The sequence below is a fragment of the Trichoplusia ni genome, chromosome 3 (genome assembly GCF_003590095.1).
Source record: "Trichoplusia ni isolate ovarian cell line Hi5 chromosome 3, tn1, whole genome shotgun sequence".
In the NCBI taxonomy this organism is placed as follows: Eukaryota; Metazoa; Arthropoda; class Insecta; order Lepidoptera; family Noctuidae; genus Trichoplusia; species Trichoplusia ni.
Window position 1 is genome coordinate 1,668,624 of NC_039480.1, and position 14,771 is coordinate 1,683,394.

Sequence of the window (14,771 nt, forward strand, 5' to 3'; positions counted from 1 at the left end):
TAAGCAGGTGTTATTCTTCATTGTTTATAAGTGAATGTGTAAATAACACTTGCTGCACCATACTTTTATTTAAATTGTCACGAGTTTTATTATTGGCATCACTCTTTTTCTAGCTATCATCATTATTTTATTAATCGTGGTCGTTTGAATTTGGGTTATTAAATGGTATTTTCAAAATTGTTCTGTTCACTTTTAGTCAAATATTCCGTATTATTCCTATTGATTCCATCAACTTGACATTTCTCGCAATAATAAGAAATATTATCAGTATTATAATTGTATTGTCTGTTATGAGTTCGCATTGATGGCAATGAGAAAAAAATAACGTGCATTTTCAAATGATTATGTTTTCAAGGAATAAGTTAACTAGGATTTATTTGTGTCCTCTAAAACAATAAACAAAAGAAGAATCTTGTCATTATTTGCGTTATAACAAGTTTCCCTGTAATTCCAACTAGATAAATGTTTTGTTCACAGTATTTTTTTAATTCTTGCAGTTTTATGAATTTCGATACGGACATTATCTAAATATAAAAACCATTACAATACCTTCGGAATTTTTACTCTTTACCGATATATTTTCTTAATTATTTTCAACGTGCTCTCTAATGTCTGGTATCGAAGCCGCTGCAATTTTATTACCACGAAGACATCTGTGTCAGTTATAAAATTCGCTTTGTTATTGCGAAATTATTCAAACGATGTCAGGTGTCCCCCATACATCGGCCCGCACTATGCACACATTGACGCATAAAACCGCTCTGTCCTAATTCCTGCACATCAAAACGGCCACAGTCTAAAATACATCCCACTAACATTTTTATCATCTGTCGTTACATGTAGAAAAATAGCCTAGAATTCTTTTGTTTATGTCACAACCCACTCGGGGTTATTTTAGTTCGACGTGGAAGAGAGACGGAGCTGCTTGTCACATAAATACATGTGATTGATTGACCCGCAGCCGACTAATGCTCATAGGAAGCAATAAACAGCTGTGCGATTCTCCTATTAAAAACTTTATAAAACTTTTGGGGATTGGAACAAGGTTCTGTCAAATCACTATAACAGTTGTTTAGATCGGAATCGTTGATAACATTTAATTCGAGATCGTTCATTGATAATGGAAACAGTATTATGGACTGTAAAACTGATAGTACATTAGTTTCCGGGGATTAACGGAACAAGATTTCTTTGCTTTGTTAATTTATTTATTTAGACGACGTCCTGTCATTGCCGTTTCTACGACTGACATTTATAGTATTGTCGTTCGGAAGTGTTCTAACGTTTCCTTGCGTAAAATAAAATAAACATGAGAAAATATTTTTCCCTTTGTCAAAGCAGGAAATCTGTTCATGATACGCGTAAATCCGTCCGCGTCCCCTGTCTGTCCGTGAGTCGTTAAAAGGACTCGTCTCGGCGTTTTGTTAACGCGCCATTTCCTTGTCATCGCCGTCAACCCTGTCTGAGTAATCTTCTTTAACCCTCGAGACTTCAATCTACCGAGCTGAGAGCGCTCCATAGTTGCAGTGCTCTAACTACGTAAATGGAATTCCGTAAACAATCTCGTTAAAAAGTTATTGCGCCTATTGGCCATCAAGGATGTTCTGTACATTTTTCATTGGTGTTACGACTGTGACTCAGCTATGCGGAGTAGCTCTCCGCTGTGTCAGTCGCCTGTCATCGGAACGATCGCCCGTCACTGCACGTCCACCTCGCGCATCTCACGCACGCTTGCATTACGCAGCGCCACCCCTCGAAGCGGAATACGTATAGCCGTCTCTCTCTTTCGCTTCGTGTGGTTCGTTACGCTGGCACCTGTCCCACTCTAGCGAGGGGCGTGCGGGGCGGGGGCGCTGCAGGCGGGTCGTAAATCACGCGGCATCTCATTCCACGCGGGACCGCCGCCGCCGCCGCAGGCACCGCGCACTTCCCTCTCGACCGCCGGCAACGCGGCGCGTCTTTCGCGACGTGTTTACATTTTCAACTATTTTTGGGAAGTCACAATTGTTGTCTAGTAACAAAGTGTTATCAATAGATTCAGTGTTGTATTGATGGATCCGCGAGTTTTTCGACGTTACCAGTTTGGAGTACTTTGAAAACATTTCGTCTAAAATGATTGTCGAGCCCGACCACGTGAGGTAGGTTTCATATTTGTTCAAGTGTTTTATTGTTTTTGTGTAATTCATCACGGATCCTATTGTTTTACCATCAATTATTATAGTTTGTTTGAATTTGTTTTTGGACACCTCAACTTGTAATTTTTACGTTCATGTCAGATCAAAGTTTCACGAAATATTTTCTAAGTCAACTATCCTTATGTTTTCCCAAATTATTTGTGTTTTCTAAATGGAATCGAAAGATTTATTAAGTTCTGGTTCGTGAGTGTTAGTTTTTGTTATAAAATGTTATTTATCAATCTCGAAAATGTTTGTTGCATTGGTGAACTTCTGTTAGGATTTAAAAATTTAGAAAAATTTAAAGAGATTGAACTATTTCCTTTTGAGAAATCAAATAAATAAAATATTGCATTCTATCTCTAATTTGTTTCATCCTTATATGGCAAATTTTGTTTCCTGGACTTCTAAAAATCGTCGAAGTTTTAATAGAATGTCATAGTTATAATTCCTAAATCATATCTCATCTTTCTCTATTTGATTATTTATTTGGAACCTGTTTGTGTTGCTCTTTGTATATTTTCTGTCACATAAATAATCGATAAGAAGTGTGACCAATATTATGTTCGCCATGTTTATCAAATTTGATATCACCAAGATCCCTGCACGATTGTTTTATAATATTATTGATTTAATATTTTAATATATTCTACACGCCATAAATGTTGAGTGTAAAATTTTATAGATGTCATTAATATGACTTCTTTGAAATCGAATTGATTATTCATGTCTCAAGACTTGACCTATTTGTACCCAATTTACCTTAGATTTATATTAATGTTGTATGTCATCGCTGTTTTTCCTTTTGTATCAGATCACATACATAAATATGTTTTCAGTGCCTCAACTCTGTCAACGTTGAGTTTTTGGATCGTATTCATCATTAATTGAACAAAACAAAAACCCGAAAGGACACCCGAACACCGAGCTATAAAGTTTTTTTTTCGGTATAACCCATTAGTGTGTCTATTTGCTATTCACGATCGAGCTATTAATTTATTAAAAATGGCCATTAAAAAAAACTTGCATTCGTTTTGTTTACCGTCGATATTTAAATGTCGATAACCGGTTTAAGATAACGACTAGCTGAGACAGAGGTGGCAATTTTTGCTAAGTGAATTATGTCGGTCTTTGTAACGTAATGTCACGATTTTGTCCCCAGGGAGAGCCCGAGATGTCTGTCCCGGGAGTCGTCGGGAGCGCCGCGCTGTCCCTCGAATGACTCGGTGTACTCGAGCCGCAGCGGGGCGGGCCTGCCCCTGCCCGCGGCGCTGACCGCGGCGCTGCCTGCCGCACTGCTGCCGCCGCACTCCGCCGCTGTGGCCGCTTACCTGGGAGCCGCTGCCGCTGCTGCGGCCCAACAGCGCCTCCTTATGTCTTGCCATGAGGATATGACTGATTCCGATCGTGGTGACGCTGTTCTTGACTTTAGCACAAAACGTAGCGATTCACCGCACGATGATGAAGATAATGATGATGCTGTCAATCTTAGTAAGAATGAAAATGGTCCATTGGATTTGTCAGTTGGAACTAGAAAACGAGGCCCTGAGGACTCGCCATCACCAGTCCCGTCTAGAAAAAGTTCTAGGCCATCAGAATTTAAACCTAGTCCCTCTCCGTGGTCAACACCTGTGGCCCCGCACCTGCCATATTTTGCAGCCGCCGTTGCCGCAGCTAGCCTGTCTCCTAAGGGAGGCGTCCCATCCGACTGGAATGGCAAACTTAAGCACGGAGCGCCTACACCGAGCGATGCATCTAAGGCGCTAGAGAAGATGAGCGAATTGAGCAGACTGGGTGGCGAAGAATTATTCCGATCAGTACAAAGTGCCGCCTTGGGCGCTGGCTTAGCACCTAATGCGGCCGCTCGTCACTCAGCTTGGCAATCGCACTGGTTGAATAAGGGCGCTGACCAAACTAAAGATGTCCTGAAGTGCGTATGGTGTAAGAAGAGCTTTAATTCGCTTGCAGATCTAACTGTACACATGAAGGAAGCAAAGCACTGCGGTGTAAACGTACCTGTCCCTCCATCATCAGGTGCTCCTATGCCGCCTTCCTTACAGCCTCCATCTAGTTCGCCTTCTACTCCGTCACACAACTCGTCTTCTTCAAGCGGTTCATCCAAACCGAGCCAAAATGATCTAAATATGCTTATTAAGGAAAATATGCCAATTCCCAGAAAACTTGTTCGCGGTCAGGATGTCTGGCTAGGCAAGGGAGCAGAGCAAACGAGACAGATACTGAAATGCATGTGGTGCGCCGAAAGCTTCCGCTCGCTTGCCGAAATGACTAGTCACATGCAGCGCACCCAGCACTACACGAACATCATATCGCAGGAACAGATTATTTCTTGGAAGTCTTCGGATGACTCTAGCAAGGGCGGATCTAACTCTACCGCCCCGGGCGCAAACAATGCTGTACCTCCCAACACAGGTACCAGCAGTCACGTGAGCGCCGTTCTTACATGTAAAGTCTGCGACCAAGCATTTAGTTCCTTGAAAGAATTGAGCAATCATATGGTGAAGAATTCTCATTACAAAGAACACATCATGCGTTCGATCACCGAAAGCGGTGGAAGAAGACGTCAAACGCGAGAAAAGCGAAAGAAGTCTCTGCCAGTTAGAAAACTCCTTGAATTGGAGAGAGCACAGCACGAGTTCAAAAATGGGGATGGTAATGGTGTACCCATGGGTAAACCAATTAGAGACTTTGGCTCTGGTAGCCGAATCACTTGCGAAAAATGCGGTGATAAAATAGAGACTGCGGTATTCGTTGAACACATACGACAGTGTATAGGTGCACCGATGTCAAATAGCCAAAGGAACTTTCTGAAGAGCGCGCTCTTGTCCAACAATATAATCCCACCAGACGTTCCCGGTCACATCACTCCAACAGGCCGGGATGGGCGCAAGAGCACTAACGAGGAACTGCCGTCTCCTGGCTCTGCTCACCATCGCTCCCCGTCCTCCGTGAACGATTCCTCCCCGAGTTCCAAAGACCCAAACGCGAGCAATGACAAAAGCTCGTCGCCTTCGGTACTCAACGCCATAGAACAATTGATAGAAAAGAGTTTCGATACCCGATCGCGGCACACCGTGCCTGGCATGCCGGGAGGAGCTTCACACGCTCCGATCGGTTCCAGCATTTTGAAGCGATTAGGCATAGACGAAAGCGTAGATTACACTAAACCACTGGTGGATCCCCAGACCATGAATATGTTGAGAAACTATCACCACCAGCAGGGGTACGGGCGCCGTGAGCGCAGCGGCAGCGAATCCAGCTCGATGTCTGAGAGGGGTGGAAGTAGAGTAGAGTCGCTGACTCCTGACAGGAAACTTGACTCTTATCACATGACCCCTCGCACCACACCTGATACTCGCGGGTCTCAAACTCCAGCTTCCGAAGATCGCCCTACCGAAGTCAGGATAAAACGAGAAGTCGAAGAGGAAGAACGTGAGAATGGAGTTGACTTAAGCAGCCAACCCGTGCGGGTGAAAACTGAGGTGGATGAAGAGGAAGAGCCACCGCGACCTAGTAGCACGGTTGAGGAGGACGTCAAGCCTGTCGTGGCCAAGCGCGAGAGCGAAGGTCCCAGCCCTGCGGCCAGCCCGCGCAGCCCGGCTAGCGACCGCTCCGGCAACACGCCTGGCGCCGAGCGCAAGCCTGCGTCCAGTTTAGGCGCCCTGTCCTCCATGTTCGATAACCTGGCTGGAGGTGGATCCTCCGGAGAACCCAGCTCTTCCCGCAGAGGTGGTAGCCACCCTTTAGCGGCATTGCAGAAACTCTGCGACAAGACTGAGTCGAACCCTTCCCGCGCACCGGCTCCAGCGCCCTCCCCTGCCGGGCCGCCCAGCATCCTGACTTTCAGCTGGGCCTGTAATGACGCCGTTGTTACTGACTCTATTATGAAGTGCGCCCTATGCGATACGCCGTTCATCTCAAAGGGTGCGTACCGACACCACCTGTCGAAGATGCACTTCGTGAAGGACGGCGCGCTGCCGGAGCCGGTGCCGCTGAAGGCGCCGGCCGGGGCGGCGTCGCCGGGCGCGCACAAGAGCGGCTCCAACGCCGCCTCGCCTCAGGACCCGCGCAGCCCGTCGCAGTCGTTCGACGAGAGCCCGCACTCCAAGTTCCTCAAGTACACGGAACTGGCCAAACAGCTCTCCAGTAAGTACGTGTAGGCTGGAGCAGCAGCCAGCAGTTGTGATGATACCATATCTTGCTACGTTAAACCTTGCTAGGGTTAGGTCGCAGCCGCGACGCTAAGTATTTCGAAACTCTTTGCCAATTTAATTATTTAGGTAATTATTGTTAGATTTCACCGCATAGATCGGTTAGTGTAATAAATTAATAGCGACTTAAGTATACGCCAAACGTCTTACGTTCGTTTTAGGTATTAAGAGAATATTTTCAAAATATTGCCTTTAGGTGATCGGTTGTTGTAAGGGCGGCAGAGCCCGTGGCTTATCTTCCACACTACATTATAATTCCATTTCGATAAATGTAAATATAAGTCACATTAAGTCATAAAATACGATTCGATCTCTTTTTGTAAATGTATATTTTTTGCTAATTAATTCTTTGGAAAAAGATAAATCGTGGAAATTAGTTTTCTTGGATGACAATTCGCCTTTCGCATGTGATTCGTCTTTCGTGTGTCGCGTAGTGGCGTCGACTTCAGTATTTAACAGATAATTCGTTGCAATATCATTTTTTTCGTGTTACTTAATTTTTATGTAAATCAGAGTTAGGGTTAACGTGGTTAGTTTATGTATATTTTGATGATTTTTCTTGTTTTATTTTGTGAATTTAAGAGGTCCGTCGATGCGTATAATCTCGGAGATTCAATCTCATTCGTTTCTGTTCGTCTTGTACATACAATTCGACATAGAATGCAATATAACAATCTCCTTAGTGTAAATTTTGCTATAGGTATGCTCTCCACGCGAGGATGCTATTTATTATTTAGTGTTAAGTACATAATATTAGGTAAACTACATCTGTGAACAATTGTATACCAATATACCAGCACATTAATCGGTTGATCATTCAACCTATATTTAAAAGTGATACATATACATTTTTTTCGTTGAAAGGAATGATAACATTCGTATACGTTTAGCGCATAAAGATATACCTGATATATCTTCCAATTTGTAACGACAGTTATACGATGATGTATATACGGTACTGGAGAGTGAAGATCCTCTTTTATATTTAATAAAAATATTGTAAACCGTCTAATGTAAGTTTCAGACGATATCAACAAAAAAAAGATCGATTGTAAACTGAATATTCGCGACGCTTTCCATTACCCTCTCGATGTATACGACACTTCCGATGGAATATACAAGTTTTAAAATTTAATTTTCTATCTTATTTTTTGATGTTGTATAAATTATACATTTTATTTTTGAAAGTTGCGAATATTCAGCTAATAATGTTTAAAATCGATAAAAAATTGAAATCGTAAATAAAACTATCATTTTAACGATAATAATGAAACATACGACAAATATTATGTATACGCTAGCTCTGATGAGAAATTTTTGCTCATTCTTAAGAAAAAAAAGTAAAAAAATGGTGTTGAAATATTGATTTTACCAAATTTAATAATCTTATTTAATATTTTATGTTGTATTTCAAAATGCAATTAAAAGCTCAAAGAAATATATATGTTACATACTTTAAATGTTGCTTTTATTTATTAACCCCATATACAAAACCAATTTGCATACGCACAGAAAAGCATACCAAATGTTATATAATCATAATCCTATAAAATAATATAAAGGAGGTCTAAGTATACCTACAATATTATTTCTTAATTAAATTTCGCATTGTTTACTTGTACTCTATCAAAATTTCCTTTTAAATTTCCTCACACACCGAAGTACAACTCAAGAAACACCTTACCATAAATTCACGTTCAATCGTGGATAGCATTACACATCAAACTGTTTCAAGATCACAAACAAACACCTTTAAACACAATAAAGTCTCTTTACTGCACTATACACAAAAAAGGAAAGGTTCCAAGATCTAAAACAGGACCCGAGTTCTGCCTTCAAATCCCCTTCAAAATCTAAAGTTGAAAAAAGAATCGAATAAGAGTGAAGAAAACAAATGAATTTAAATTCTAACTCCTGGTTATCCCTGATCAATATGCGAGGAGTCTTCACGCTGATATGGCTGTGGCACTGGCAGAAGTAGCTACAACGAAACATTATTGGAACTACGAGCGTCGGAGCAAACTGGATCGACTGTTCGTAAGTATTTTAGGTAAGTATCCGTGCCCAAACCACAGATTACTAAATGTTACTACGTAACCCATACTTCATCTTTCTGATAGGACCTATTAACACTCTTCAATAGGACCTTAGCAACTGGATAGTTCAGATGCATTTGCAATACCCGTTCTGGTCTCCTCAAAAATATTAAAGTTCCTATCATATATCTTCATTTCAAATCTATTCATGATATTTAAAGACACTCAATTCTAGTCTCCTTTACATAATATTAACTGAAAATCAGTTTTCGAAACTTAATATTCACATTCTCCAGACATCATATTGGATCTATAACCCAATGTTAATAAGCAGGCTTAGGATTCGCTCTCTATAAGAATAGCTAACGTATAGCAAAAGGTTACTACAAGTCCCTTTGAAGTATTTAACATGGTAGACCCCTCTATACTCTCTATCGTACTGCTAAAAACGTATCAGGTGAGTTAAACAAAAAAAGTGCCATGTAATGAAGGAGGCTTTCCTTAACATCGAGCCTCAAAAGTAGCGATGAAAAAGGCTAAACATCACCAATTAACCAGTCTTAAAACACGTCTTGGTAACCGCCTCTAAATCTGTCGGGCCCCGAAATCACTCAACGAGACGTCTTAACTCCGCGAAACCTCGTCTTTATCACCGTAATGACGTCATTCATCGCAGTTTACGCACCTCTCCTACCAGCAACACATTAGCGAATCGACAGAACACAGTTAACGACATCCATTGACTTCTCAGAACGTGAGTACAGTTTAGAGTGCGGAATGAAGCGCGTAATGGATTGGCTGGTAAGGGATTCCGTTGAGTAAGTACTGTGACAGACGGCCCGTCAGTCAAACCCTTGAAAGGCGAGTATTCGTCGCTACAGGTAAAGAAAATATACGGGTGGTTGTTGCTCGCAGAACCGCGGGAAAATGATTAACTTGGACTTAAGGGATTTATATTATCTATACTTTTTAGTTGTTCTCTCTGCATAATCCTAGTATGATATAATGTATAATGTATATAATGTATAATCATATCATATAATGTATAATCAGCAGTATTATCTGCAGTATATTTAGGGCTTTCTTCAGAAACTATATTACTCAAAGTCTAAGGAATCGTTGAAAAACTTACCCTTATTAAAACCTTGTCTTGGCTAATAATATCTATGCATTTTTGGGCGAAAACCAAAAATGGCCAACAAAATACTTTAGAAGTAAGATCAACTACATCATCTTATTCTTCATCCAAAGTATTCCAACTTGTCGGCAACGTCACCGCCGCCACTCCCCCGCCATACATCCAGCTTGCCATCCCAAACAAGGCAGCCGTCCCCCGCCCCCAGACCGCTGTCTGTCATTCCATGTCTAATAATGGTGACTAATTAAAATGACATTTTGTTTTATATCATCAAATTAATGAATACAACCCCCCGCCCGCCGGGGTGTACGTTGGGGTACCATTGCCCGCGATTTACGACCAGTCGAGATGGATAGCATGATTTATAGACTATTAATCATCTTTTTATGGCATCCAATGAAATAATACTGTGTTTATTTTTTTTTCGGAGTTTTAATTATAGTGTTTCTGGACAGTAAATTCGCTTATTTATTGTGATTGTCGGATAGTTTTAAGGATGTTTAATTATTTTGGACGTTATTTACGGCCGGTTTTGGGTCCCTCGAAAAAGGTACACTAATAAAATCGTTATAGAGTTATGGGTTATGATTTTAAAATGTATGGTAACATCTGTGGATCAGAGACTATCGTTGTAGATATCATTTCGGTGATGGGAAAATGTATCACTATTGGGTTGGGTTTTTATAATTAATACTTATATCATCTAGTCAATTATTTTTTCTGTGAAGTAATCCAATAACTCATTTTCGTTTGTAGATGTTTTACGTAAAAACATTATTTAGTTGATTTGGCTTCCATGTACCTACTTTTCAATTGTTACTAAATTTTGGATTCATTTTATCTGTTCTTCTGTATCACACGCAAAGGCACAAAGACACATCATAACACACACCTTAATCATAAACGTAATTATGGGACTAAAGAGTACCCAACCCTTACAACCCTATGTAACTAATACGCATCGTAGGTTACATCTTAAGGGAAATTTTAAAGGCTTCCTCTCGCCAATTTCCTTGACCCACAAAACTTAAACAATGACCCACAAAAGAGTCAGTATCGGTTGAGTGATAGCCCTCCATGACCCATCGTTGAGTAAATAGCGAGATTTAGATCGTACAATAAATGATTTACTTCAGGTCGCTCGTAATAAGTAGATTGATGTTGGAGCGCCCCCCGTCATTTGTCTGAGCGCCAGTGGGGTTAAGTTAGGTTAGGAAAAACAGATGTTTTTTCTTGAGCACAATGGCTTCTCAAAAGCTTTTTTAGGTGAAAATGTATTCTAAGTGTAATCTCGGAATTGGGCTGAGTTGTATTTTTGATTGAGAGTAAGTTTTGTGACGTGACTGGTTTAATTTTCAGGAGAAAACAGGAATCTATAGACATACTAGTAAAAAGAACTGTTATCATTTGTCAACAACTATGAGATGGGGCAGCAAATCAAAAGGACTTTTTAAATATAAAAATCTAAACAAAATACCGACATTTAAAGATAGTTACTACTATATGTTATTTTAATTAGTATACGTGTATTTATACGTTTTTAAATCTAGAAAAAAAAATGTTTAAGAAACATTATTCTTAATCAACCCGTCTAACTAGTGAATTGACATTGACAAAATAATTATAAACTCAAATGGGGTATAAATATCAAATGTCCTCTTCAAATTAATTAAATTTCTATATAAAATAGTCATTATCAAAAGCAATTAAAACAATGCCTTATTAAGATATATAATTATATTTATATACTTATTTAATATTTCCATATACGTCTTTATCACTTACGTAATAAAGGATGGAAGACCAGTGGGTTGTTGTGTCTTGTTTGGTTATAAATTATAATTTAATTATCCATAAAGTTTTATAGAAGTAGGTTAAATAATATTACTGGAGTATATAGGTTGTATAAGGTGAGAATTATTAATGCACTAATATGGATATTTCTTGTCGAGCTACTCCTGGCTCTTATTTTGATATCTATCTGATTCTTAGGCCTGTAGACTTGTCAAATTTCTCGAATTGCTACGCTGGGGTCTCGCTCAAATGTAATGAAAAGAAAAGTCAAAGTAACGTCACTTGTCGATAAGGCATGTCGTTCCCATAAATTTTATTTTCTGTTTATTTTATATCTAGAAATCGAGAAAGATAGAGAGGTATGTACGAAATGAAGGAGTCCTATGCCCATATGTGGGATCTGGCAAGGGCTAAAGAAATATTTTCTATTGTATATGCGATGTAGCATTGTTAAGGCAGCTTAAGGCCCGCAGACAACTGATATTTCTGAGTGTTGACGCTAATGGAGTTGTTCAAATACATAAAAGTAAGTAGTGCATGTCATGTGACTTGTCTGAAAGAAATTGCCTAACGGTGACATTTATTTATTTATTTAATTATCACACTAAGTTACCATTACAGGTTACTTAACCTAATGCGGTAGCTAAGACTAAACAAAGGTCTAAGTATTTATGTGAACTAGGGTTTCAAAGATTGAATTATTATGCACATAGTTGCAGGTCTAAATTCCAGCAACTGTTTTAATATGTAATTTTCTGATAATTCTGATATGCATAGGCAATAAGTTAGGCTAATACACATGCCCATCATTGCTCCTCCTAGTGACATCCTAGAATAGCCCATGGCTTGACTGGTAATGGCCATTATAATACCAGTTTAAAGCATTTTCTAGATCTTCTAATGCATGAATGTCAAAATGATCCTAGGAACATACTTAAAAGACAACTGCATCCAAAAATAGGTACCAAACTGAAATATACAAGAAACACGTAGTAATCCAAGATTGACTGAATGAATAAGGCAAGGACTTTAAGCAATATTACCTACCTTATCTAGATTGGAAAATGTTTTGACCAAACATAAAAACAATACTATCATTATATCTGTAGAATTCGTATTTAGCTGTAATAATCTCAATAAAACTAACAATGAAATGACTCAAAAATACAAAATGACTCTTAACATTACAATACATTTATATAAATATATCACGGCGCAAAGTGTGCTAATGTCTGTTTGTTTTGGACAAAATTACAACATTGTATGTTCGTAACGCGACGTAGGTGTTCAACAAATTAATTTCGTTTATATATTCGAATTATTTTAGACGTGAAATTATTGTGATATTAAATGTATGACATGTTATATGTTAGTTCTAGATGATTGGTTTAATTGATGCGCGGTGTCCATTTAATTATGATGTTTTGCAAGTCTCGTTGTTGGACGTTATTTGTGTATGTAGATGCTTCTGTAATTAATCAATTGTCGTTGAACAATAACTCATACTGACATAATCGAACGTCATTCGTCAGTCAAAAAAGTCAGCTTTCAGTTTTGAACTCCCTAGCGCGTCGAAATATGTACTAACCTAATTAATGTAATTTATTTTAAAAATATTTTTATTACTAATAAAACCATACCATTCCTTTTCTCTATTACTCACTTGAGTATTTCGTATAAAACATTTACACTAAACGTTACAAACAGAGACTAAACATCTCTTCAAAACTATGTCAACCGACAAAATAAAAACAAAAACAACTCAGTGACAAAACTAAAACGTATCGATTACTAAACTAAAACTATATTGAAATGGAGCGCACTCCACCTATAACTCTTGTCGAAACAAATGCCGTCCACTCTGCGGCATCTGTCGGCACTGATGGATGACGGGACATGTGTCCATTATCGCCTGCACACTGCTCCCAACACACATCCACAAAAGACGCCGGACAAAAAAACCGCGCGGCTTTGACACGCTCGTTAATCAAATTATGCGATTTAGTGCAATAAATTTAGCTACTTTTAATATCACGAGGGTAAATAGCATATCGCACAGATTTATAGCTTTTTTTGTTAATACAAATTACTTTCATACAATTCGTAAGGAACTATAAATAAAGTGCCGTGATTGGCAGGATTTATGACGGAAATAAAGATGGCAGTTAAAAAAATAACGGTTATATAAATATTGGTTCATGGATTCGCGAGTGTGCTTGAATAATAAACGCAACTGTTGAAATGTTAACGATCTCACGGAATGATAGAAAAATTAAAAGTTTAGACATATAAATGTCTTCCGAACGATTACGTGGTTAAATTGAGATATCCCTAGTTAGTGATGATCAAAGTTGATTTCACGTCACGAAGCATGTTTAAAACTATGCGAACAACCATTTTCCTTTCATAAATATCAAACAGATTCATTAATGTTTCAAGAGTTAACAGACATTGGGTTAAATTTACTTAGTGGTTTATTCGAAATTTTCATTAAAATCCATTAGGCTTTTAAAGAACAACTTCAGGCTCAATAACTTTAATCTCTACTGCATAACATACGTCGATAATTACCTACGTCCCACCCAAGAGCAACACAAAACACGAAAATTTTAAACACCTGCAAAATAGCCCTTTTGTCCAGACTCAGCGTGTTCGCAGCACTGTGCACACAATTGACGATGACGGATGACGGACGGACGCTCACTTCCGCGCGGGGGTTGCCGGAGGGGGGCTCACAAGACCCGCTCTAGATATATTCCCGTCTATCAATCCACGTTGACGTTGACGGGTTGCATGAAATGGCTCTTCATACGGGGTATTTTCGAGAGAAGGAGCTTAATATGTATTTTTAGAAGAAATTGCGGCTTTAAATTAGTTTAGTATAACTGACTATCGAAAAGTTTTGGGACATAACACTGTGTGCCAGCTGTCTATCCGCTGGAGTTTTGATTTAATTTTTAAAATAAGCTGAAGTTTTAAAGCATTTCGGTTGCCACTGGACGTGTTTGCATCTTACTGTTTTGGGTGATAAGTGGACATTGTTTGACTTGAACACCGTTTACCACTTCTTACCATTTCTCAAATGGTTAAGGATTTTAATGAAGTCAGAACGTTTTTTGTGTGAGTATTTAGTTTTAGCATTCAATTCACCAAGCAGCCAGTTAAATGGCAATAATCAAAATATTTTTATAACAGTTATTTTAACTAAACAACACCTTATCAGCTTAAACCGAAATGACAACAGGTACTGCAAAAAACAACTCTAAACTTTACGAAAAATAAAACAGAACCGTCATTTCATTAGTCGCGACGATATTAGGTATTGATTTGATTACACGATAAATGAACGTGGACAGGAAGCATCAGCTGTCAGGTTTCGCATGGGTTGTTAACGGGACAA

General features: G+C 39.0%; 1 protein-coding gene across 2 annotated transcripts in view; it reads left to right on the top strand.

Annotated features, from left to right (window-relative positions):
- The window catches only part of LOC113508816 (protein tiptop-like), a 223,506-nt gene extending 216,323 nt beyond the window's left edge, over positions 1–7,183 (top strand). Inside the window, exons 1-2 of one of the 2 annotated variants that reach the window (XM_026891945.1) lie at positions 1,402–2,138; positions 3,337–7,183. In XM_026891945.1, coding sequence (XP_026747746.1) covers positions 2,113–2,138; positions 3,337–6,352 — 3,042 coding nt within the window. In that variant the 5' untranslated portion in view covers positions 1,402–2,112 and the 3' untranslated portion in view covers positions 6,353–7,183. Of the gene's footprint in view, positions 1–1,401; positions 2,139–3,336 lie in introns of those variants that run through there. The other variant, XM_026891944.1, reaches the window with a different exon arrangement.
- The last annotated feature ends 7,588 nt before the right edge of the window (positions 7,184–14,771 follow it).